The sequence below is a fragment of the Oncorhynchus nerka genome, linkage group LG14, assembly GCF_034236695.1.
Source record: "Oncorhynchus nerka isolate Pitt River linkage group LG14, Oner_Uvic_2.0, whole genome shotgun sequence".
In the NCBI taxonomy this organism is placed as follows: Eukaryota; Metazoa; Chordata; class Actinopteri; order Salmoniformes; family Salmonidae; genus Oncorhynchus; species Oncorhynchus nerka.
The window spans coordinates 17,962,262-17,985,603 of NC_088409.1; the positions used below are offsets into that span (position 1 = coordinate 17,962,262).

Consider the following 23,342-nt stretch of genomic DNA (forward strand, 5'->3'; position numbering starts at 1 on the left):
TTGGACGGCAGCCAGTGTCCTTCAGACAAAGAATGTCACTGTGCTTAATAGGCAGAAAAGCTCTCCCCTGTCCCGAAAAAAAATCAGCCACCACACGCCCCAGTACTGCGCATGTCTGCTCCCACTTTCTGTCAGGGCAACAATGAGAGCAGTTACATCTGAACTGCACCATACTGTGAGAGGTCCTTTTGAACAGGCCTGTTAACAAACACACTTCCATTTCTGTACAGACAAGTTAAAGACAGATAATCCTTGCAAAAGGGGGGTTTGTACTTAATGACCGGACTTAGATTTTCTCAAGTTCTGGAAGTTGCCAGAATTGACCATAGTTTCTAGTAGCTCTGGTCCAGAGTGTTAAGTCTAACTTGCTGAAGGCTCAACATCAGCAAGCTGCACTTAATGCCCTGGACCAGAGCTAAGGTTCCAGCTGAGAACAAAGAAGATAACTTATTCCAGTTATTCTCATATAAAATATGATCATTTCCCAAACAGCCAAGCCAAGCATCATTTCACACACAAGGGGCCACCAGACACAAGCGATGTCACTATTTCTGACACCTCCACATTGTCTGGACCAATCTCTTTCCTTTTCATCAGATCTCTATGTAATCTACATTCAGTGATGTCACGTCCTTAGTGCTGTGCTTTATTCCATTCTGTGGAATCCATGATTGGATTCCATTCTGGGGGAGTCCCTTCGGCACAGCAACATGCCTCCTTGACATTTCCGTCGGATAGTTCCAGAATCATTTTGCGTATCCCCCATTCATTACAATATTTGCTTAGCAGAAACACTTGAAATGATGAATCTACCTCTCACTGTTCCAATGTGGTCGTATGCACCTGCATTCCGCTTGGAGAAATTCAGGATCAATACATTCTCAAGTCGAAGATGCTTATCCCACTCACAAGCTAAGAAAAGTGTCTTACAGAACCCATGATATACTGTAGTGTGGCACAGCACCAGTACAAGGGTCCATGTGTAACGGCTAAACCAGTCATTTGAGGTAAAAAAAAAAAAACAGAGAAATAAAAATAATGCCAATTCAAGCAAAAAAAATAGGAGACCTTCCTTGGAGCGAAGACCATTTGACAAGCAATTAAGGACTTGTTGGTTGTCTTGCTTGGGCTATTTCCTAAACGCAAGCATTAGTTAGCATGAATAGCTTCTCACGGTAATGAAAACACCCTTCTAAATGATCCTGGTGCCCGACCAGACAGTGCAGTATGTCCCCTGTGTCTCCAGACAAGCCCAGCCTACCCCACCCATCCTCCCACCTCGGGACACATTTCCCTCCCTCTGGCCTGACTTTGTGCTGATGGACGAGCCCATCCCTCACGCTCCTCCCAGACAGCTGTGCTTAGCCTGCAGAATGGAGAGAGAGACTTTGGGACTTAGCTTACTGGATGAAAGCAAGCATTTGTTTCCTAATGGAACCTTCAGCCCTCCCGGAAGATCAATTATATTCTGTACACCCAGAAATAAGACGTTGGCATCATCACCGTCTTGGTAATTGATCACTTTCTGAGGGTATGACATCCCTGGCTAATTCTGTTTTTTTTGTTTTAGCACAGACTGGCTGATGTGTGATACAGTGCTCAGGTAATAGGGGACATGTTGATGGTATTGTATCTAATAATATTTGCAAATCTGTAAGATTGCACAGTTAGTATCGAATTCTATGAATGTGGAAATTCCCCTCACTGATAATATCACCTGTATTATGGGATATGAATCATCCGAATCAATCTGAAATGGTTTTCCCTTTCCTATGCATTTCCATTTCCAAATACTAAGAGAAAAAGCTCAAACAAATTCAACAGAAACTTGCTTTGGCATGCTAGACGGAAGGGGAAATATCGACTGCAATTTCTGAGAAGACGGACAGACAGACTGACAGACAGACAGGTCTTATCATGGATGCAGCAGCTGTCAGGAACAGCCCAGGTGACAGAAAGGCATCATCTCATCAGCCTTCCCACAGCCTGTCAATCCTGCACAATGGACTGATTGACATATCCCTTATATACACCACTACAGCAACCTTCCCACAGCCTGTCAATCCTGCACAATGGACTGATTGACATATCCCTTATATACACCACTACAGCAACCTTCCCACAGCCTGTCAATCCTGCACAATGGACTGATTGACATATCCCTTATATACACCACTACAGCAACCTTCCCACAGCCTGTCAATCCTGCAGAATGGACTGATTGACATATCCCTTATATACACCACTACAGCAACCTTCCCACAGCCTGTCAATCCTGCACAATGGACTGATTGACATATCCCTTACTGTATATACGGCAACCTTCCCACAGCCTGTCAATCCTGCACAATGGACTGATTGACATATCCCTTACTGTATATACGGCAACCTTCCTTTAAGCCTACCTTAAAACAACACTATTTCAGTATGAGAGTATATTTCTTTCCTTCCTCAACTCGACATCGGAGAGATGAACATTTGCTTTCATGCTTCACTCCTAAACTGAAAAGGAAGTGAAATGAGAGAGAGAGAGAGAGAGAGAGAGAGAGAGAGAGAGAGAAGAAGGAATGAGATGTAATGGGAGTGTTTACAGGAGGTTCCTGTCCATCAGTGAAAGTCAGTCTGCTCATTAAGCTATAAGGAGAATAGAGAAGGCAGTCTGCTCATTAAGCTATAAGGAGAACAGAGAAGGCAGTCTGCTCATTAAGCTATAAGGAGAACAGAGAAGGCAGTCTGCTCATTAAGCTATAGGGAGAACAGAGAAGGCAGTATGCTCATTAAGCTATAAGGAGAACAGAGAAGGCAGTCTGCTCATTAAGCTATAAGGAGAACAGAGAAGGCAGTATGCTCATTAAACTATAAGGAGAACAGAGAAGCCAGTCTGCTCATTAAGCTATAGGGAGAACAGAGAAGGCAGTCTGCTCATTAAGCTATAAGGAGAACAGAGAAGGCAGTCTGCTCATTAAGCTATAAGGAGAACAGAGAAGGCAGTCTGCTCATTAAGCTATAAGGAGAAACAGAGAAGGCAGTCTGCTCATTAAGCTATAGGGAGAACAGAGAAGGCAGTATGCTCATTAAGCTATAAGGAGAACAGAGAAGGCAGTCTGCTTATTAAGCTATAAGGAGAACAGAGAAGGCAGTCTGCTCATTAAGCTATAAGGAGAACAGAGAAGGCAGTCTGCTCATTAAGCTATAGGGAGAACAGAGAAGGCAGTATGCTCATTAAGCTATAAGGAGAACAGAGAAGGCAGTCTGCTCATTAAGCTATAGGGAGAACAGAGAAGGCAGTCTGCTCATTAAACTATAGGGAGAACAGAGAAGGCAGTCCGCTCATTAAGCTATAGGGAGAACAGAGAAGGCAGTATGCTCATTAAACTATAGTGAGAACAGAGAAGGTTGTCTGCTCATTAAGCTATAGGGAGAACAGAGAAGACAGCCAGCTCATTAAACTATAGGGAGAACAGAGAAGGCAGTCCGCTCATTAAGCTATAGGGAGAACAGAGAAGGCAGTCTGCTCATTCATCTATAGTGAGAACAGAGAAGGCAGTATGCTCATTCATCTATAGTGAGAACAGAGAAGGCAGTCTGCTCATTAAACTATAGGGAGAACAGAGAAAGCAGTCTGCTCATTAAGCTATAGGGAGAACAGAGAAGGCAGTCTGCTCATTAAACTATAGGGAGAACAGAGAAGGCAGTCTACTCATTCATCTATAGTGAGAACAGAGAAGGCAGTCTGCTCATTAAACTATAGGGAGAACAGAGAAAGCAGTCTGCTCATTAAACTATAGGGAGAACAGAGAAAGCAATCTGCTCATTAAACTATAGGGAGAACAGAGAAGGCAGTCTGCTCATTAATCTATAGTGAGAACAGAGAAGGCAGTCTGCTCATTAATCTATAGGGAGAACAGAGAAGGCAGTCTGCTCATTCATCTATAGGGAAAAGTGTGTGTGATGATCGAGCCACTGGTCTGGATCTTTCTGCATGGATTCATGAGTTTCTCTGTGGGACACACATACATATTGTCGTTCCCAGACTGCCACAAAACACATGGCTAACAGTGACAGACAGTCCTTTCTGGAGCTCTGTCCTCCATCGGTCCCCTGTCCCTCATTCCTCTCTGACACAATAACATTATGGACCGATTTTATACGTATCTAATATACTCCATTGGCATCTGTAACATGCCAGGCAACATCCCAACAGGCAGTAGCGTTGAACAGTAAAAGGAGCCTTCTTTGTGCTACAGCTGCAGAGGGTGTTGGATGTATGTCCACGGCTGCCTGCTACTCGACTGTGATGGTATTTCATTGAGTGTTTGGCAGGCGTGGCACTGCAGCATTGCTGAAGGAAACAGCTGTTCTCCACAGACAGACAGGCAGACAGAATAACAGACAGACAGAATAACAGACAGACAGACATACCCTTGAGCCACCATGGCTTTATAGGAGTAGAGGTAACAGGCCAGTTCATGTGGTTAATAGATGGTAGTAGTGGTAAACAGTGGAAGACAGGCCAGTTCATGTGGTTAATAGATGGTAGTAGTGGTAAACAGTGGAAGACAGGCCAGTTCATGTGGTTAATATATGGTAGTAGTGGTAAACAGTGGAAGACAGGCCAGTTCATGTGGTTAATAGATGGTAGTAGTGGTAAACAGTGGAAGACAGGCCAGTTCATGTGGTTAATAGATGGTAGTAGTGGAAGACAGGCCAGTTCATGTGGTTAATAGATGATAGTAGTGGTAAACAGTGGAAGACAGGCCAGTTCATGTGGTTAATATATGGTAGTAGTGGTAAACAGTGGAAGACAGGCCAGTTCCTGTGGTTAATATATGGTAAACAGTGGAAGACAGGTCAGTTCATGTGGTTAATAGATGGTAGTAGTGGTAAACAGTGGAAGACAGGCCAGTTCATGTGGTTAATATATGGTAAACAGTGGAAGACAGGTCAGTTCATGTGGTTAATATATGGTAAACAGTGGAAGACAGGTCAGTTCCTGTGGTTAATAGATGGTAGTAGTGGTAAACAGTGGAAGACAGGTCAGTTCATGTGGTTAATAGATGGTAGTAGTGGTAAACAGTGGAAGACAGGCCAGTTCATGTGGTTAATAGATGGTAGTAGTGGTAAACAGTGGAAGACAGGCCAGTTCATGTGGTTAATAGATGGTAGTAGTGGTAAACAGTGGAAGACAGGTCAGTTCATGTGGTTAATAGATGGTAGTAGTGGTAAACAGTGGAAGACAGGCCAGTTCATGTGGTTAATAGATGGTAGTAGTGGTAAACAGTGGAAGACAGGTCAGTTCATGTGGTTAATATATGGTAGTAGTGGAAGACAGGTCAGTTCATGTGGTTAATAGATGGTAGTAGTGGTAAACAGTGGAAGACAGGCCAGTTCATGTGGTTAATAGATGGTAGTAGTGGTAAACAGTGGAAGACAGGCCAGTTCATGTGGTTAATAGATGGTAAACAGTGGAAGACAGGCCAGTTCCTGTGGTTAATAGATGGTAGTAGTGGTAAACAGTGGAAGACAGGCCAGTTCATGTGGTTAATAGATGGTAGTAGTGGTAAACAGTGGAAGACAGGCCAGTTCATGTGGTTAATAGATGGTAGTAGTGGTAAACAGTGGAAGACAGGCCAGTTCATGTGGTTAATAGATGGTAGTAGTGGTAAACAGTGGAAGACAGGTCAGTTCATGTGGTTAATAGATGGTAGTAGTGGTAAACAGTGGAAGACAGGCCAGTTCATGTGGTTAATAGATGGTAGTAGTGGTAAACAGTGGAAGACAGGCCAGTTCATGTGGTTAATAGATGGTAGTAGTGGTAAACAGTGGAAGACAGGTCAGTTCATGTGGTTAATAGATGGTAGTAGTGGTAAACAGTGGAAGACAGGCCAGTTCATGTGGTTAATAGATGGTAGTAGTGGTAAACAGTGGAAGACAGGCAGTTCATGTGGTTAATAGATGGTAGTAGTGGTAAACAGTGGAAGACAGGCCAGTTCATGTGGTTAATAGATGGTAGTAGTGGTAAACAGTGGAAGACAGGCCAGTTCATGTGGTTAATAGATGGTAGTAGTGGTAAACAGTGGAAGACAGGCCAGTTCATGTGGTTAATAGATGGTAGTAGTGGTAAACAGTGGAAGACAGGCCAGTTCATGTGGTTAATAGATGGTAGTAGTGGTAAACAGTGGAAGACAGGCCAGTTCATGTGGTTAATAGATGGTAGGTAAACAGTGAAGACAGGCCAGTTCATGTGGTTAATAGATGGTAGTAGTGGAAGACAGGCCAGTTCCTGTGGTTAATAGATGGTAGTAGTGGAAGACAGGCCAGTTCCTGTGGTTAATAGATGGTAGTAGTGGTAAACAGTGGAAGACAGGCCAGTTCATGTGGTTAATAGATGGTAGTAGTGGTAAACAGTGGAAGACAGGCCAGTTCATGTGGTTAATAGATGGTAGTAGTGGTAAACAGTGGAAGACAGGCCAGTTCATGTGGTTAATAGATGGTAGTAGTGGTAAACAGTGGAAGACAGGCCAGTTCATGTGGTTAATAGATGGTAGTAGTGGTAAACAGGCCAGTTCATGTGGTTAATAGATGGTAGTAGTGGTAAACAGTGGAAGACAGGCCAGTTCATGTGGTTAATAGATGGTAGTAGTGGTAAACAGTGGAAGACAGGCCAGTTCAGTGTGTTCCTGTTAATAGATGGTAAACAGTAGAAGACAGGTCAGTTCATGTGGTTAAACAGTGGAAGACAGGCCAGTTCATGTGGTTAATAGATGGTAGTAGTGTAAACAGTGGAAGACAGGCCAGTTCATGTGGTTAATATATGGTAAACAGTGGAAGACAGGCCAGTTCATGTGGTTAATAGATGGTAGTAGTGGTAAACAGTGGAAGACAGGCCAGTTCATGTGGTTAATAGATGGTAGTAGTGGTAAACAGTGGAAGACAGGTCAGTTCATGTGGTTAATAGATGGTAGTAGTGGTAAACAGTGGAAGACAGGCCAGTTCATGTGGTTAATAGATGGTAGTAGTGGTAAACAGTGGAAGACAGGTGGTTAATAGATGGTAGTAGTTCATGTGGTTAATAGATGGTAGTAGTGGTAAACAGTGGAAGACAGGCCAGTTCATGTGGTTAATAGATGGTAGTAGTGGTAAACAGTGGAAGACAGGCCAGTTCATGGTTAAAGATGGTAGTAGTGGTAAACAGTGGAAGACAGGCCAGTTCATGTGGTTAATAGATGGTAGTAGTGGTAAACAGTGGAAGACAGGCCAGTTCATGTGGTTAATAGATGGTAGTAGTGGTAAACAGTGGAAGACAGGCCAGTTCATGTGGTTAATAGATGGTAGTAGTGGTAAACAGTGGAAGACAGGCCAGTTCATGTGGTTAATAGATGGTAGTAGTGGTAAACAGTGGAAGACAGGCCAGTTCATGTGGTTAATAGATGGTAGTAGTGGTAAACAGTGGAAGACAGGCCAGTTCATGTGGTTAATAGATGGTAGTAGTGGTAAACAGTGGAAGACAGGCCAGTTCATGTGGTTAATAGATGGTAGTAGTGGTAAACAGTGGAAGACAGGCCAGTTCATGTGGTTAATAGATGGTAGTAGTGGTAAACAGTGGAAGACAGGCCAGTTCATGTGGTTAATAGATGGTAGTAGTGGTAAACAGTGGAAGACAGGCCAGTTCATGTGGTTAATAGATGGTAGTAGTGGTAAACAGTGGAAGACAGGTCAGTTCATGTGGTTAATAGATGGTAGTAGTGGTAAACAGTGGAAGACAGGCCAGTTCATGTGGTTAATAGATGGTAGTAGTGGTAAACAGTGGAAGACAGGCCAGTTCATGTGGTTAATAGATGGTAGTAGTGGTAAACAGTGGAAGACAGGCCAGTTCACAGGTGTTCATGGTTAATAGATGGTAGTAGTGGTAAACAGTGGAAGACAGGCCAGTTCATGTGGTTAATAGATGGTAGTAGTGGTAAACAGTGGAAGACAGGCCAGTTCATGTGGTTAATAGATGGTAGTAGTGGTAAACAGTGGAAGACAGGCCAGTTCATGTGGTTAATAGATGGTAGTTTAAACACTACTACCAGACAGGTCCAGTTCATGTGGTTAATAGATGGTAGTAGTGGTAAACAGTGGAAGACAGGCCAGTTCATGTGGTTAATAGATGGTAAACAGTTCATTCATGGTTAATAGATGGTAGTAGTGGTAAACAGTGGAAGACAGGCCAGTTCATGTGGTTAATAGATGGTAAAACAGTGGAAGACAGGCCAGTTCTGTGGTTAATAGATGGTAGTGGTAAACAGTTCCTGTGAAGAAACAGTAGAAGACAGGTCAGTTCATGTGGTTAATAGATGGTAGTAGTGGTAAACAGTGGAAGACAGGCCAGTTCATGTGGTTAATAGATGGTAGTAGTGGTAAACAGTGGAAGACAGGCCAGTTCATGTGGTTAATAGATGGTAGTAGTGGTAAACAGTGGAAGACAGGCCAGTTCATGTGGTTAATAGATGGTAGTAGTGGTAAACAGTGGAAGACAGGCCAGTTCATGTGGTTAATAGATGGTAGTAGTGGTAAACAGTGGAAGACAGGCCAGTTCATGTGGTTAATAGATGGTAGTAGTGGTAAACAGTGGAAGACAGGCCAGTTCCTGTGGTTAATAGATGGTAGTAGTGGTAAACAGTGGAAGACAGGCCAGTTCATGTGGTTAATAGATGGTAGTAGTGGTAAACAGTGGAAGACAGGCCAGTTCATGTGGTTAATAGATGGTAGTAGTGGAAGACAGGTCAGTTCATGTGGTTAATAGATGGTAGTAGTGGTAAACAGTGGAAGACAGGTCAGTTCCTGTGGTTAATAGATGGTAGTAGTGGTAAACAGTGGAAGACAGGCCAGTTCATGTGGTTAATAGATGGTAGTAGTGGTAAACAGTGGAAGACAGGCCAGTTCATGTGGTTAATAGATGGTAGTAGTGGTAAACAGTGGAAGACAGGTCAGTTCATGTGGTTAATAGATGGTAGTAGTGGTAAACAGTGGAAGACAGGTCAGTTCATGTGGTTAATAGATGGTAGTAGTGGTAAACAGTGGAAGACAGGTCAGTTCATGTGGTTAATAGATGGTAAACAGTGGAAGACAGGCCAGTTCATGTGGTTAATATATGGTAAACAGTGGAAGACAGGCCAGTTCATGTGGTTAATAGATGGTAGTAGTGGTAAACAGTGGAAGACAGGCCAGTTCATGTGGTTAATAGATGGTAGTAGTGGTAAACAGTGGAAGACAGGCCAGTTCATGTGGTTAATAGATGGTAAACAGTTTACCACTACTACCAACAGTCTTCCACAGTTCATGTGGTTAATAGATGGTAGTAGTGGTAAACAGTGGAAGACAGGTCAGTTCCTGTGGTTAATAGATGGTAAACAGTGGAAGACAGGTCAGTTCATGTGGTTAATAGATGGTAAACAGTTTACCACTACTACCAACAGTCTTCCACAGTTCATGTGGTTAATAGATGGTAGTAGTGGTAAACAGTGGAAGGTGGGCCAGTTCATGTGGTTAATAGATGGTAGTAGTGGTAAACAGTGGAAGGCGGGCCAGTTCATGTGGTTAATAGATGGTAGTAGTGGTAAACAGTGGAAGACAGGCCAGTTCATGTGGTTAATAGATGGTAGTAGTGGTAAACAGTGGAAGACAGGCCAGTTCATGTGGTTAATAGATGGTAGTAGTGGTAAACAGTGGAAGACAGGCCAGTTCATGTGGTTAATAGATGGTAGTAGTGGTAAACAGTGGAAGACAGGCCAGTTCATGTGGTTAATAGATGGTAGTAGTGGTAAACAGTGGAAGACAGGCCAGTTCAGTTCATGGTTAATAGATGGTAGTAGTGGTAAACAGTGGAAGACAGGCCAGTTCCTGTGGTTAATAATAGATGGTAAACAGTGGAAGACAGGCCAGTTCATGTGGTTAATAGATGGTAGTAGTGTAAACAGTGGAAGACAGGTCAGTTCATGTGGTTAATAGATGGTAGTAGTGGTAAACAGTGGAAGACAGGTCAGTTCATGTGGTTAATAGATGGTAGTAGTGGTAAACAGTGGAAGACAGGCCAGTTCATGTGGTTAATAGATGGTAGTAGTGGTAAACAGTGGAAGACAGGCCAGTTCATGTGGTTAATAGATGGTAGTAGTGGTAAACAGTGGAAGACAGGCCAGTTCATGTGGTTAATAGATGGTAGTAGTGGTAAACAGTGGAAGACAGGTCAGTTCATGTGGTTAATAGATGGTAGTAGTGGTAAACAGTGGAAGACAGGCCAGTTCATGTGGTTAATAGATGGTAGTAGTGGTAAACAGTGGAAGACAGGCCAGTTCATGTGGTTAATGGTAGTAGTGGTAAACAGTGGAAGACAGGCCAGTTCATGTGGTTAATAGATGGTAGTAGTGGTAAACAGTGGAAGACAGGCCAGTTCATGTGGTTAATAGATGGTAGTAGTGGTAAACAGTGGAAGACAGGCCAGTTCATGTGGTTAATAGATGGTAGTAGTGGTAAACAGTGGAAGACAGGCCAGTTCATGTGGTTAATAGATGGTAGTAGTGGTAAACAGTGGAAGACAGGCCAGTTCATGTGGTTAATAGATGGTAGTAGTGGTAAACAGTGGAAGACAGGCCAGTTCATGTGGTTAATAGATGGTAGTAGTGGTAAACAGTGGAAGACAGGCCAGTTCCTGTGGTTAATAGATGGTAGTAGTGGTAAACAGTGGAAGACAGGCCAGTTCATGTGGTTAATAGATGGTAGTAGTGGTAAACAGTGGAAGACAGGCCAGTTCATGTGGTTAATAGATGGTAGTAGTGGTAAACAGTGGAAGACAGGTCAGTTCCTGTGGTTAATAGATGGTAGTAGTGGTAAACAGTGGAAGACAGGCCAGTTCATGTGGTTAATAGATGGTAGTAGTGGTAAACAGTGGAAGACAGGCCAGTTCCTGTGGTTAATAGATGGTAGTAGTGGTAAACAGTGGAAGACAGGCCAGTTCCTGTGGTTAATAGATGGTAGTAGTGGTAAACAGTGGAAGACAGGCCAGTTCATGTGGTTAATAGATGGTAGTAGTGGTAAACAGTGGAAGACAGGCCAGTTCATGTGGTTAATAGATGGTAGTAGTGGTAAACAGTGGAAGACAGGCCAGTTCATGTGGTTAATAGATGGTAGTAGTGGTAAACAGTGGAAGACAGGCCAGTTCATGTGGTTAATAGATGGTAGTAGTGGTAAACAGTGGAAGACAGGCCAGTTCATGTGGTTAATAGATGGTAGTAGTGGTAAACAGTGGAAGACAGGCCAGTTCATGTGGTTAATAGATGGTAGTAGTGGTAAACAGTGGAAGACAGGTCAGTTCATGTGGTTAATAGATGGTAGTAGTGGTAAACAGTGGAAGACAGGTCAGTTCATGTGGTTAATAGATGGTAGTAGTGGTAAACAGTGGAAGACAGGTCAGTTCATGTGGTTAATAGATGGTAGTAGTGGTAAACAGTGGAAGACAGGTCAGTTCATGTGGTTAATAGATGGTAAACAGTGGAAGACAGGCCAGTTCATGTGGTTAATAGATGGTAGTAGTGGTAAACAGTGGAAGACAGGTCAGTTCATGTGGTTAATAGATGGTAGTAGTGGTAAACAGTGGAAGACAGGCCAGTTCATGTGGTTAATAGATGGTAAACAGTTTACCACTACTACCAACAGTCTTCCACAGTTCATGTGGTTAATAGATGGTAGTAGTGGTAAACAGTGGAAGACAGGCCAGTTCCTGTGGTTAATATATGGTAAACAGTGGAAGACAGGCCAGTTCCTGTGGTTAATATATGGTAAACAGTAGAAGACAGGCCAGTTCCTGTGGTTAATATATGGTAAACAGTAGAAGACAGGTCAGTTCATGTGGTTAATAGATGATAGTAGTGGTAAACAGTGGAAGACAGGTCAGTTCATGTGGTTAATAGATGGTAGTAGTGGTAAACAGTGGAAGACAGGCCAGTTCCTGTGGTTAATAGATGGTAGTAGTGGTAAACAGTGGAAGACAGGCCAGTTCATGTGGTTAATAGATGGTAGTAGTGGTAAACAGTGGAAGACAGGCCAGTTCATGTGGTTAATAGATGGTAGTAGTGGTAAACAGTGGAAGACAGGCCAGTTCATGTGGTTAATAGATGGTAGTAGTGGTAAACAGTGGAAGACAGGCCAGTTCATGTGGTTAATAGATGGTAGTAGTGGTAAACAGTGGAAGACAGGCCAGTTCCTGTGGTTAATAGATGGTAGTAGTGGTAAACAGTGGAAGACAGGCCAGTTCCTGTGGTTAATAGATGGTAGTAGTGGTAAACAGTGGAAGACAGGCCAGTTCATGTGGTTAATAGATGGTAGTAGTGGTAAACAGTGGAAGACAGGCCAGTTCATGTGGTTAATAGATGGTAGTAGTGGTAAACAGTGGAAGACAGGCCAGTTCATGTGGTTAATAGATGGTAGTAGTGGTAAACAGTGGAAGACAGGTCAGTTCATGTGGTTAATAGATGGTAGTAGTGGTAAACAGTGGAAGACAGGCCAGTTCATGTGGTTAATAGATGGTAGTAGTGGTAAACAGTGGAAGACAGGCCAGTTCATGTGGTTAATAGATGGTAGTAGTGGTAAACAGTGGAAGACAGGTCAGTTCATGTGGTTAATAGATGGTAGTGGAAGTGGTAAACAGTGGAAGACAGGTCAGTTCATGTGGTTAATAGATGATAGTAGTGGTAAACAGTGGAAGACAGGTCAGTTCATGTGGTTAATAGATGGTAGTAGTGGTAAACAGTGGAAGACAGGCCAGTTCCTGTGGTTAATAGATGGTAGTAGTGGTAAACAGTGGAAGACAGGCCAGTTCATGTGGTTAATAGATGGTAGTAGTGGTAAACAGTGGAAGACAGGCCAGTTCATGTGGTTAATATATGGTAAACAGTGGAAGACAGGCCAGTTCATGTGGTTAATAGATGGTAGTAGTGGTAAACAGTGGAAGACAGGCCAGTTCATGTGGTTAATAGATGGTAGTAGTGGTAAACAGTGGAAGACAGGCCAGTTCCTGTGGTTAATAGATGGTAGTAGTGGAAGACAGGCCAGTTCCTGTGGTTAATAGATGGTAGTAGTGGTAAACAGTGGAAGACAGGCCAGTTCATGTGGTTAATAGATGGTAGTAGTGGTAAACAGTGGAAGACAGGCCAGTTCATGTGGTTAATAGATGGTAGTAGTGGAAGACAGGTCAGTTCATGTGGTTAATAGATGGTAGTAGTGGTAAACAGTGGAAGACAGGTCAGTTCCTGTGGTTAATAGATGGTAGTAGTGGTAAACAGTGGAAGACAGGCCAGTTCATGTGGTTAATAGATGGTAGTAGTGGTAAACAGTGGAAGACAGGCCAGTTCATGTGGTTAATAGATGGTAGTAGTGGTAAACAGTGGAAGACAGGTCAGTTCATGTGGTTAATAGATGGTAGTAGTGGTAAACAGTGGAAGACAGGTCAGTTCATGTGGTTAATAGATGGTAAAGACAGGTCAGTTCATGTGGTTAATAGATGGTAAACAGTGGAAGACAGGCCAGTTCATGTGGTTAATATGGTAAACAGTGGAAGACAGGCCAGTTCATGTGGTTAATATGGTAGTGTGGTAAACAGTGTGGCCAGTTCATGAATAGATGGTAAACAGTTTACCAGTTCCACAGTTCATGTGGTTAATAGATGGTAGTAGTGGTAAACAGTGGAAGACAGGTCAGTTCCTGTGGTTAATAGATGGTAAACAGTGGAAGACAGGTCAGTTCATGTGGTTAATAGATGGTAAACAGTTTACCACTACTACCAACAGTCTTCCACAGTTCATGTGGTTAATAGATGGTAGTAGTGGTAAACAGTGGAAGACAGGCCAGTTCATGTGGTTAATAGATGGTAGTAGTGGTAAACAGTGGAAGGTGGGCCAGTTCATGTGGTTAATAGATGGTAAACAGTTTACCACTACTACCAACAGTCTTCCACAGTTCATGTGGTTAATAGATGGTAAACAGTGGAAGACAGGTCAGTTCATGTGGTTAATAGATGGTAGTAGTGGTAAACAGTGGAAGGTGGGCCAGTTCATGTGGTTAATAGATGGTAAACAGTTTACCACTACTACCAACAGTCTTCCACAGTTCATGTGGTTAATATACATATGCTAGTAGGGGTCAACAGTGTGTCTAGACACACTAAAGCACTAGGCCACTACATGCCAATGATTGAAGTAGGACACACTGCTAATAGTATTCAGGGAGGTTGAATGTGACTTAAATGTTATGTCTGCGTCCCACAAGACACAACATTCCCACTATAAAGCTACGGTCTGCACTGAACTCAAAAACACCATAATTCCTTATCAAATAACCAACAAGTAAAAGACATTGATCAGAGCCTGTACTATTGACCTTAGGACAGATACTGTATATGTTAATACCTGGTGCCTTGACTAAAACAGGAAGGATGAATGTCATTACAGGATATCAAGAGAGTAAATGAACATGTGACTTCTCTCTTCCTGCAACACCATCCTCCTCCCTCCAGCTAGCTGTGCTAAATATTTCTCTGTACATCTGTCCTAAATTGAGAGGTGATTTATAAAATGGAGAGCCGGCGGTAATGCATTACTAATACCATTAAAGCATTTCATTTCTTAATTCCTTTCACGGGAACTTGGTACCCTTCTGCTGTCTCAAAATAAGGTCCTTTTCCCTCCCTTCTAAAATAATTGAATCCAACGCGACCACCTTCAGGCTAAACTGTGAAAGTAGTTAGAGTCATTTCTTGGTCACATTATCATCATGATCAGATCTGTAATGAAGCAGAATATGCCCTTTGCCTTATTGGGGAATGTGAGGATGTGCTCTTGTTATATTTGCCACAGTATCAGAACAACACAAGGGAGAGGAATTAACATCTACTAATTAGACCATTATAACAAAATATTATCATTGTGGACCCCAGGAAGAGTAACTACTTCTTCTGCAAAAGCTAACGGGGATCCAAATAAACAAATAAATAAACAAAATGTCAATTATATTGAACATCGTCAATGTTTTACATAAAAGGGTTGGCACTTTTCACATGACAAATGAATGTGCAACACAATGACATAAAATCCCATTTCGTACAGGTACCTATGGAATAAATGGAACTGGACGGCATATTGCACATTTCACTATTTCAGTCAGAACTGATGTATTATGGGAAATCAATATGAATCTAGAATAACTACAGCGTGTATGTATGAACTCCACAAAGATACACTGTCCCATGTAGACACATGTCAGGGTTTAACTGTATTTGATGACCAATTATGCCTTTGGTAGATCTAGTTCAAAAATATCTATGTGGATTCTGGACATGATACAATGCTTTTTCCCCAGGGCTATAAAGGGCTGTTTGGTTTATTTCACCAGTTAAACTTGAATATAGGAGCGCTGCCAACCCGCTGAGGGAATTAAGCAGAGTGAAATGCAGAGTGGTGCTGCTGAATGGGCAGATTGGCAGGCCTACCCTTCTACTCTACTCTAACAAGTCCACACAATGAACACACGACCAGCCCCATTACCCGCCGAGCTACAGTGGAGAGACAGGGAGGCAGGGGCTGAAGATGAAAGACATTTTCATAAACCCATCCGCAGTCTATTATTGGCCACTTGTAATTAATCCCTATACTGGTCAAGCCTTCTCACAATAGTGATGTTGAACATAGACCTACTAATGTCTACTCATAATGATGTGAAGTTGTTATAATGAAATATGTTTCTGTAGGATATGATCTTGAATATTGTTTGTCCCCTTTGACAGAAGTATAACTTTGTCTGTGGGAAAAAGTACAAAATTGATACATCTATGTACATTTTAACGGTATAGGATCATTCTATCTACATTTTAATGGTATAGGATCATTCTATCTACATTTTAATGGTACAGGATACATCTATCTACATTTTAATGGTACAGGATACATCTATCTACATTTTAATGGTACAGGATACATCTATCTACATTTTAATGGTACAGGATACATCTATCTACATTTTAATGGTACAGGATACATCTATCTACATTTGAATGGTATAGGATACATCTATCTACATTTTAATGGTATAGGATCATTCTATCTACATTTTAATGGTATAGGATACATCTATCTACATTTGAATGGTACATGATACATCTATCTACATTTTAATGGTACAGGATACATCTATCTACATTTTAATGGTATAGGATACATCTATCTACATTTTAGTATTTTGAGTTTGACTACAAATGAGTTTTAGCTGTAGTACACTTCACCAGCACACAGTGTTGTTTGGGAGAGAGGATACTTCATTTCCAATGTATTTTTTTATATAGGTTGTTGTGTCGGTCATCAGTCGTGTGAAGCGACTCCAGTTTAAAAAGGAAAGGCTGAAATAAATGCACTACATCACAGTAAAAACCAAAGGGTTGGTTCACTGGTACGCAGCAATCAATCTGGTTCATTACATTGATTCAAGTAGGTTTGTCCTTAAAAATATATATATATATATATTTTGCTGTGAAATGTAGGTATGATGAAGTAGCTCTTTTTAGCAAGTTTTATAGCAAAATGTAATGAATTGAAATTATTACTATTGTGATGAAAAATTCATAACGAATGATACACACTTCCTGCAACAATATCTTTGAATACATTTGTGTGAAAAAAGGATCTATTCTGTAACCTTTTATTTAGCCACTACGTTTTGCTTAAATTCCAAACCCATAGACACAATAAATTACTACCATACATTTCATGAAGCAGAAGGCATAGAGGGTAATTTACTGTCGGATTGACTTGCCATTTGTTCTCATAAGTAAGTGAAAAAAGTCACCTCACTTTTAATGCAAATTCATACAGATCCCTAATGGCCATAGACATATAATTCTATAGTGAGAACAGCAGAGATGTTAGAAAGATGACAAACCTCTGACGCCATGTCAGTCCTCCTGGCTTTGAGAGAGACGTCAGGACAGCATACCTTTCAGTGGTGATGAAAGCCCTGCAGCCTGTAAAAAGAAGAAGACAGATATTTCTGTCATGTGCATAAACATCTTGGTTCTGTTGTGTGAAGGCATCACTGTGATATACAGTACATAGAACCATTTAACAAACACACATGCACTCATGTACAAGTACACGGACGGACGGACAGACGGACGGACGGGCGGATGGACAGGCGGACGGACGGACAGGCAGACAGAAACCTGAATATATTCATTGTACTCAACATCTTATGTATCCGTATCAATAAAACTGAGACCTACAAAACAGTCAATACTGATCTAACATATCTAGTAGCATTGTTCTAAAGCAGCAGTCTACCCTTCCTCTCTTTATAGACAGTGGAGGGAGGTGAGGACACAGTGAGGACTCTCAATGCCTCTCCTCTCCCAGGCAGGCAGGCAGGCAGGCAGGCAGGCAGGCAGGCAGGCAGGCAGGCAGGCAGGCAGGCAGGCAGGCAGGCACTCTACGCTGCCTGGCTGATAATAGGGTCATTAATCATGCGTTCACAGACTACTCTCTATCAGACGTAAGTCCTATGATTATGGCCATTGATTGGGGTGAAATAGTCCTCTGCTGCTGCTACTGCTGCTGCTTGGACCAATCTAGTCCAGGCTTGTTGGGGCGTGATTGTTTATTAGTTGACTCATTGATTAAAGCCTGAAAGCTAACAAAATGGAGTTTGAATGATTTCACTCTCATTAATATGTGTAGTAGATGATCGACGCTGTGGTTCAGTAGGTCCATAGGACATATAGTATAGTATAGTAGTATATTGAGTATAGTATAGAATTGTGCAGTACAGTGTAGTATTGTATGGTATAGTGTGGTATAGTGTGGTATAGTATGGATGGGGCATAGTGTGACATAGTTTAGTATAGTGTAGCATAGTGTGATATAGTTTAGTATAGTGTAGTATAGTATAGCATGGTTTTCCAAACTCAGTACTGGGGCCCCCTTGGGTGCACATTTTGGTTTTTGCCCAGGCATTACACAGCTGATTCAAATAACAAACTCATCAGCTTGGATTATTTGAATCAGCTGTGTAGTGCTAGGGGGGAAACTAAATGTGCACTCCCAGGGAGGGCTCCAGGACAGGGTATTATGGGAAACCCTGTAGTATAGTATAGTATAATATAGTATAGTATAGTATAGTATGGTATAGTATAGTATGGTATAGTATAGTATAGTATAGTATAGTACAGTATAATATGGTATAGTATAGTATAGTACAGTATAATATAGTATAGTATAGTATAGTATAGTCAACATGGCTCAACTCCCCCAAGGAGTAATATGTTTTATCATTTTAAATGTTTCACAAATTTACAAGGGAGGTTCATTCTCCCCTTTCTACGGTCATTTCCCCCTTTCTACTAGATTATGTTAATAAAAAGTTAATAATCAGATAGGGAATTGCTACATATGTACAATAAAATGTATCACATATAAAGTACAGGTATTAGATAAATATTAATTGTTGAACTTGGATTCAATAAGGAAAGATAAACAAGGTCTATTGAAGGAATTATAGACACAATTCACAAACTGTATTCACTGAAATATGGGCGGGTCCATAGACATGCTCACACCTGACCACTGAAATATGGGCGGGTCCATAGACATGCTCACACCTGACCACTGAAATATGGGCGGGTCTGACCTCCGGCACTTTGGGCCAATAGTTTGCCGCTAGCTAGCTATCGCTTCTCACAACTTTCCCAACATGGATTCACACAAAACAGGCATTACTCTCAGTAGCAGCGACTTATTTATACAGTCCTATGTAATGACAGTTAGACAAATCCTGTATAGTGTCTGTTTCCCTTCACCTGATTAAATGTGACAGTAATGACAGTTGGAGTTAAATTCAATCCCTGTCTATTCTCAGCGCTCCCTCATTGTCTTTCAAACCATATGCTGCTGGACAAACAATGATTTTACATAGAACACCCTAACCTGAAAATACACAACAGAAAGAACACACATAATATGTGTTTTTTTTAAAGGAGGATACAGAATTAGGGCAGTGTAAAACATGGATTGAAATAGAAACGTGACAAAGCTCCCGGGGCCAGTCAAAATGGCTTCTGTCTCTGTGTGCCCCACTAATGAAAGGATATAGCTGTGTGGACACTGAACACCTGTGATGATTCGTCTGGTTTTACACAGTAGCTATGTGTTGTAGCTATGTCTTTTCCTTACATTGTCAGATAAATACTGGGAAACTACAAGACATTCGATATGAAACATGCTTCGTTGGAGTTTGAGTATAACATTTGAAATGAGTGCAAAAGAAAATTATTTTTTTGTCTACCTCTATTGCATATGCATTTCAGTGGTCAGGTGTGAGCATGTCTATGGATTTGCAGAAAAGATTTTTACAGTAAGTGTTTCTTGCAAATGTGGTTGATGCTTATCTTGTATGTTAAGATATATGACTTCTATCTGCCAAGATTTACATAGTGAATACACTTCACTTAATAAGGTGAAAATGAGCAAGGAGAACAGAGAAAGGGATGTGTATGTGAGTGTGTGTGTTTCTTAAGCTTCCTAAAGCAGCCACACACCAACTCCTGTAGATAAAACCCATAGCGAGCTCTGTCACTCAATTAATGTCACTTTTTATCTTCCGCTAACATACCTGCCATCCTCAGCGAGGAATTAAATCTCTCTCTCTCTCTCTCTCTCTCTCTCTCTCTGGGGAGTAAGAAGTAAGCTAAGGGGAGTAAGAAGAAGCTAAGCAGAAGGCCGGGTGGATTAAATTTAGAGCTAATAATTTAGTGTAAAAAAAGGACAGATTTGGGGTTTTCTTCTTCATTCTAAAACATGAATGTCTTTTGGTTTCTTTAAATACTAGTATGGTGTGATAAATAACAGGTCTAATATAAATAAACTGGCTGGTACCACCCCACCACATAGGAGACGGCTCAAATGGCGGCATGGAAATCGCTGACATTTTGTGGCAGAATGTTTCTCACTTGCCCGGCAGCAGCAAATCCCCTGTTGAGAGGACTTGAGTGTGAAATCCATTTAGGACTGATTCCGGCAGAAAGCTTGTCATCTCATTGAAAAGATACCCCTCTCAAAATATGGAACAAGGCCTGTAGGTGTCAAATGCATCACATTCTTATAGCCTCAGTCCCCCAGCCAATCTCCTGTTTATTTAGTTAGTGTGTGTACACAGAGAAAACAAGCCAGGGTAATTGTTTCTTGTTTAATTTCCTATCTATACGTGGCAGCGGAAACAAGCATGTCCTCGGGCAGCAAACCAACACGACTGCAGTACCAAGGTTACTGAATCACAAAGAGAAGAACATGTCTGAAAAGGAGCACGTTAAAGGATTCCGTGAGAAAGTCCCTGAGGATGACAGTACAGCAGGCCCCAGATCAGTTTTTACTAAGACCACGTCCTCAATGGAACCCTATTTCCTCTTTAGTACACTACTAAAGCTCCACGGATGATGTAGGTTGCCATTTGAGACGCCTCCTAAGGCCGTTCTACAGCAGACCCCCTCCTGACCTTGCCTTTAAACATGACAATGGGTTGACTTTTAGAAGTCTTACTCATACTTCCAGCGTGTTTGTACGAGGTTTCACGGTATCACACAGACAGCATATTGAAGCAGGCAGGAGAGGGTAAGCTGTATTTTATTATCCTCAGAGCAGCTTTGTTCCTCTACATCCTAGTAGTTCACCACTCACCCTTTAAGTCATTTTATAACACAATCCTGTACTAGACAGACTGTGCTTGGGGAGTCACAAAGTGTATATTGATAGACTACACCATGCTACACCATTCAGAGTTAAAACCCCAGTCGTTTTCCAATAGGAAACTACATCTGAAAGCCCTAGAATGGCAGATGTGGCAGACACGTCTGTCGCAGTTAGTTCCCTGCAGCCTCCAGTTGCTTAGTTACTTTCAGCGGGTGGCTCATGCTCTCTAGGCCATAGGGGACGTAGGGTCTAACTTCTCCTTCCGTATCCTTCCACCTCCCCTGCAGTGTTAGCTGAGAGGGGGATGTAGGGTCTAATGTCTCCTTCCGTATCCTTCCACCTCCCCTTCAATGTTAGCTGAGAGGTGGACTGGGAACTATGTTGTGGGAGCCGTTCCCATGGAGAAGTGGACTGGTGGGAGGTCAGATAAGGATGAACTACTACTGTTCTACTGTTCCAGAAGGAAACTGCTGCACTACCATTCTAGATTAACATGGTCACTGAGGAGGAAACTGCTGCACTACCATTCTAGATTAACATGGTCACTGAGGAGGAAACTGCTGCACTACCATTCTAGATTAACATGGTCACTGAGGAGGAGACTGCTGCACTACCATTCTAGATTAACATGGTCACTGAGGAGGAGACTGCTGCACTACCATTCTAGATTAACATGGTCACTGAGGAGGAAACTGCTGCACTACCATTCTAGATTAACATGGTCACTGAGGAGGAGACTGCTGCACTACCATTCTAGATTAACATGGTCACTGAGGAGGAGACTGCTGCACTACCATTCTAGATTAACATGGTCACTGAGGAGGAGACTGCTGCACTACCATTCTAGATTAACATGGTCACCAAGGAGGAGACTGCTGCACTACCATTCTAGATTAACATGGTCACTGAGGAGGAGACTGCTGCACTACCATTCTAGATTAACATGGTCACTGAGGAGGAGACTGCTGCACTACCATTCTAGATTAACATGGTCACCAAGGAGGAGACTGCTGCACTACCATTCTAGATTAACATGGTCACCAAGGAGGAGACTGCTGCACTACCATTCTAGATTAACATGGTCACTGAGGAGGAGACTGCTACACTACCATTCTAGATTAACATGGTCACTGAGGAGGAAACTGCTACACTACCATTCTAGATTAACATGGTCTCTGAGGAGGAGGCTGCTGCACTACCATTCTAGATTAACATGGTCACTGAGGAGGAGACTGCTACACTACCATTCTAGATTAACATGGTCACTGAGGAGGAGACTGCTGCACTACCATTCTAGATTAACATGGTCACCAAGGAGGAGACTGCTGCTCTACCATTCTAGATTAACATGGTCACTGAGGAGGAGACTGCTACACTACCATTCTAGATTAACATGGTCACTGAGGAGGAGACTGCTGCACTACCATTCTAGATTAACATGGTCACTGAGGAGGAGACTGCTGCATTACCATTCTAGATTAACATGGTCACCGAGGAGGAGACTGCTGCACTACCATTCTAGATTAACATGGTCACTGAGGAGGAGACTGCTACACTACCATTCTAGATTAACATGGTCACTGAGGAGGAGACTGCTGCATTACCATTCTAGATTAACATGGTCACCGAGGAGGAAACTGCTACACTACCATTCTAGATTAACATGGTCTCTGAGGAGGAGGCTGCTGCACTACCATTCTAGATTAACATGGTCACTGAGGAGGAAACTGCTACACAACCATTCTAGATTAACATGGTCACCGAGGAGGAAACTGCTGCATTACCATTCTAGATTAACATGGTCACCGAGGAGGAGACTGCTGCACTACCATTCTAGATTAACATGGTCACTGAGGAGGAAACTGCTACACAACCATTCTAGATTAACATGGTCACCGAGGAGGAAACTGCTACACTACCATTCTAGATTAACATGGTCACTGAGGAGGAGACTGCTGCACTACCATTCTAGATTAACATGGTCACCAAGGAGGAAACTGATTGCTGCTCTGAGGAGGAGGCTGCTGCATTCTAGATTAACATGGTCACTGAGGAGGAAACTGCTACACTACCATTCTAGATTAACATGGTCACTGAGGAGGAGACTGCTGCACTACCATTCTAGATTAACATGGTCACCAAGGAGGAGACTGCTGCACTACCATTCTAGATTAACATGGTCACTGAGGAGGAAACTGCTGCACTACCATTCTAGATTAACATGGTCACCGAGGAGGAGACTGCTGCACTACCATTCTAGATTAACATGGTCACTGAGCAGGAGACTGCTGCACTACCATTCTAGATTAACATGGTCACTGAGGAGGAAGCTGCTTCACTGATACTCCACAGCGTATGTACTGTACAATGTTGTCAAAACTGTCAGCTAAACACCAAGAAAGACATTTGAAGAATTTCAGAAGTGTTTAGAGTTACTATTATTTCTTTCAACCCAATTCCACAATTTTCGGTGACTTCACCCCTACCCATATGTACATACTGTATCTACCTCAATGACCTCGTACCCCTGCACATCCACTCAGCACTGGTACCACGTGTATATAGCCAAGGTAACGTCACTCATTG

The 23,342-nt window shown here is 42.2% G+C and overlaps 1 protein-coding gene across 1 annotated transcript in view; it reads right to left on the minus strand.

Moving 5' to 3' along the window:
* LOC135574966 (mucin-1-like) overlaps positions 1–23,342 on the minus strand; it is a 43,805-nt gene that overhangs the window by 8,709 nt on the left and 11,754 nt on the right. Inside the window, exon 2 of the mRNA XM_065027093.1 lies at positions 16,963–17,044. Within this exon, the coding sequence (XP_064883165.1) occupies positions 16,963–16,974 (12 nt within the window). The 5' untranslated portion in view covers positions 16,975–17,044. The remainder of the gene's footprint in view (positions 1–16,962; positions 17,045–23,342) is intronic.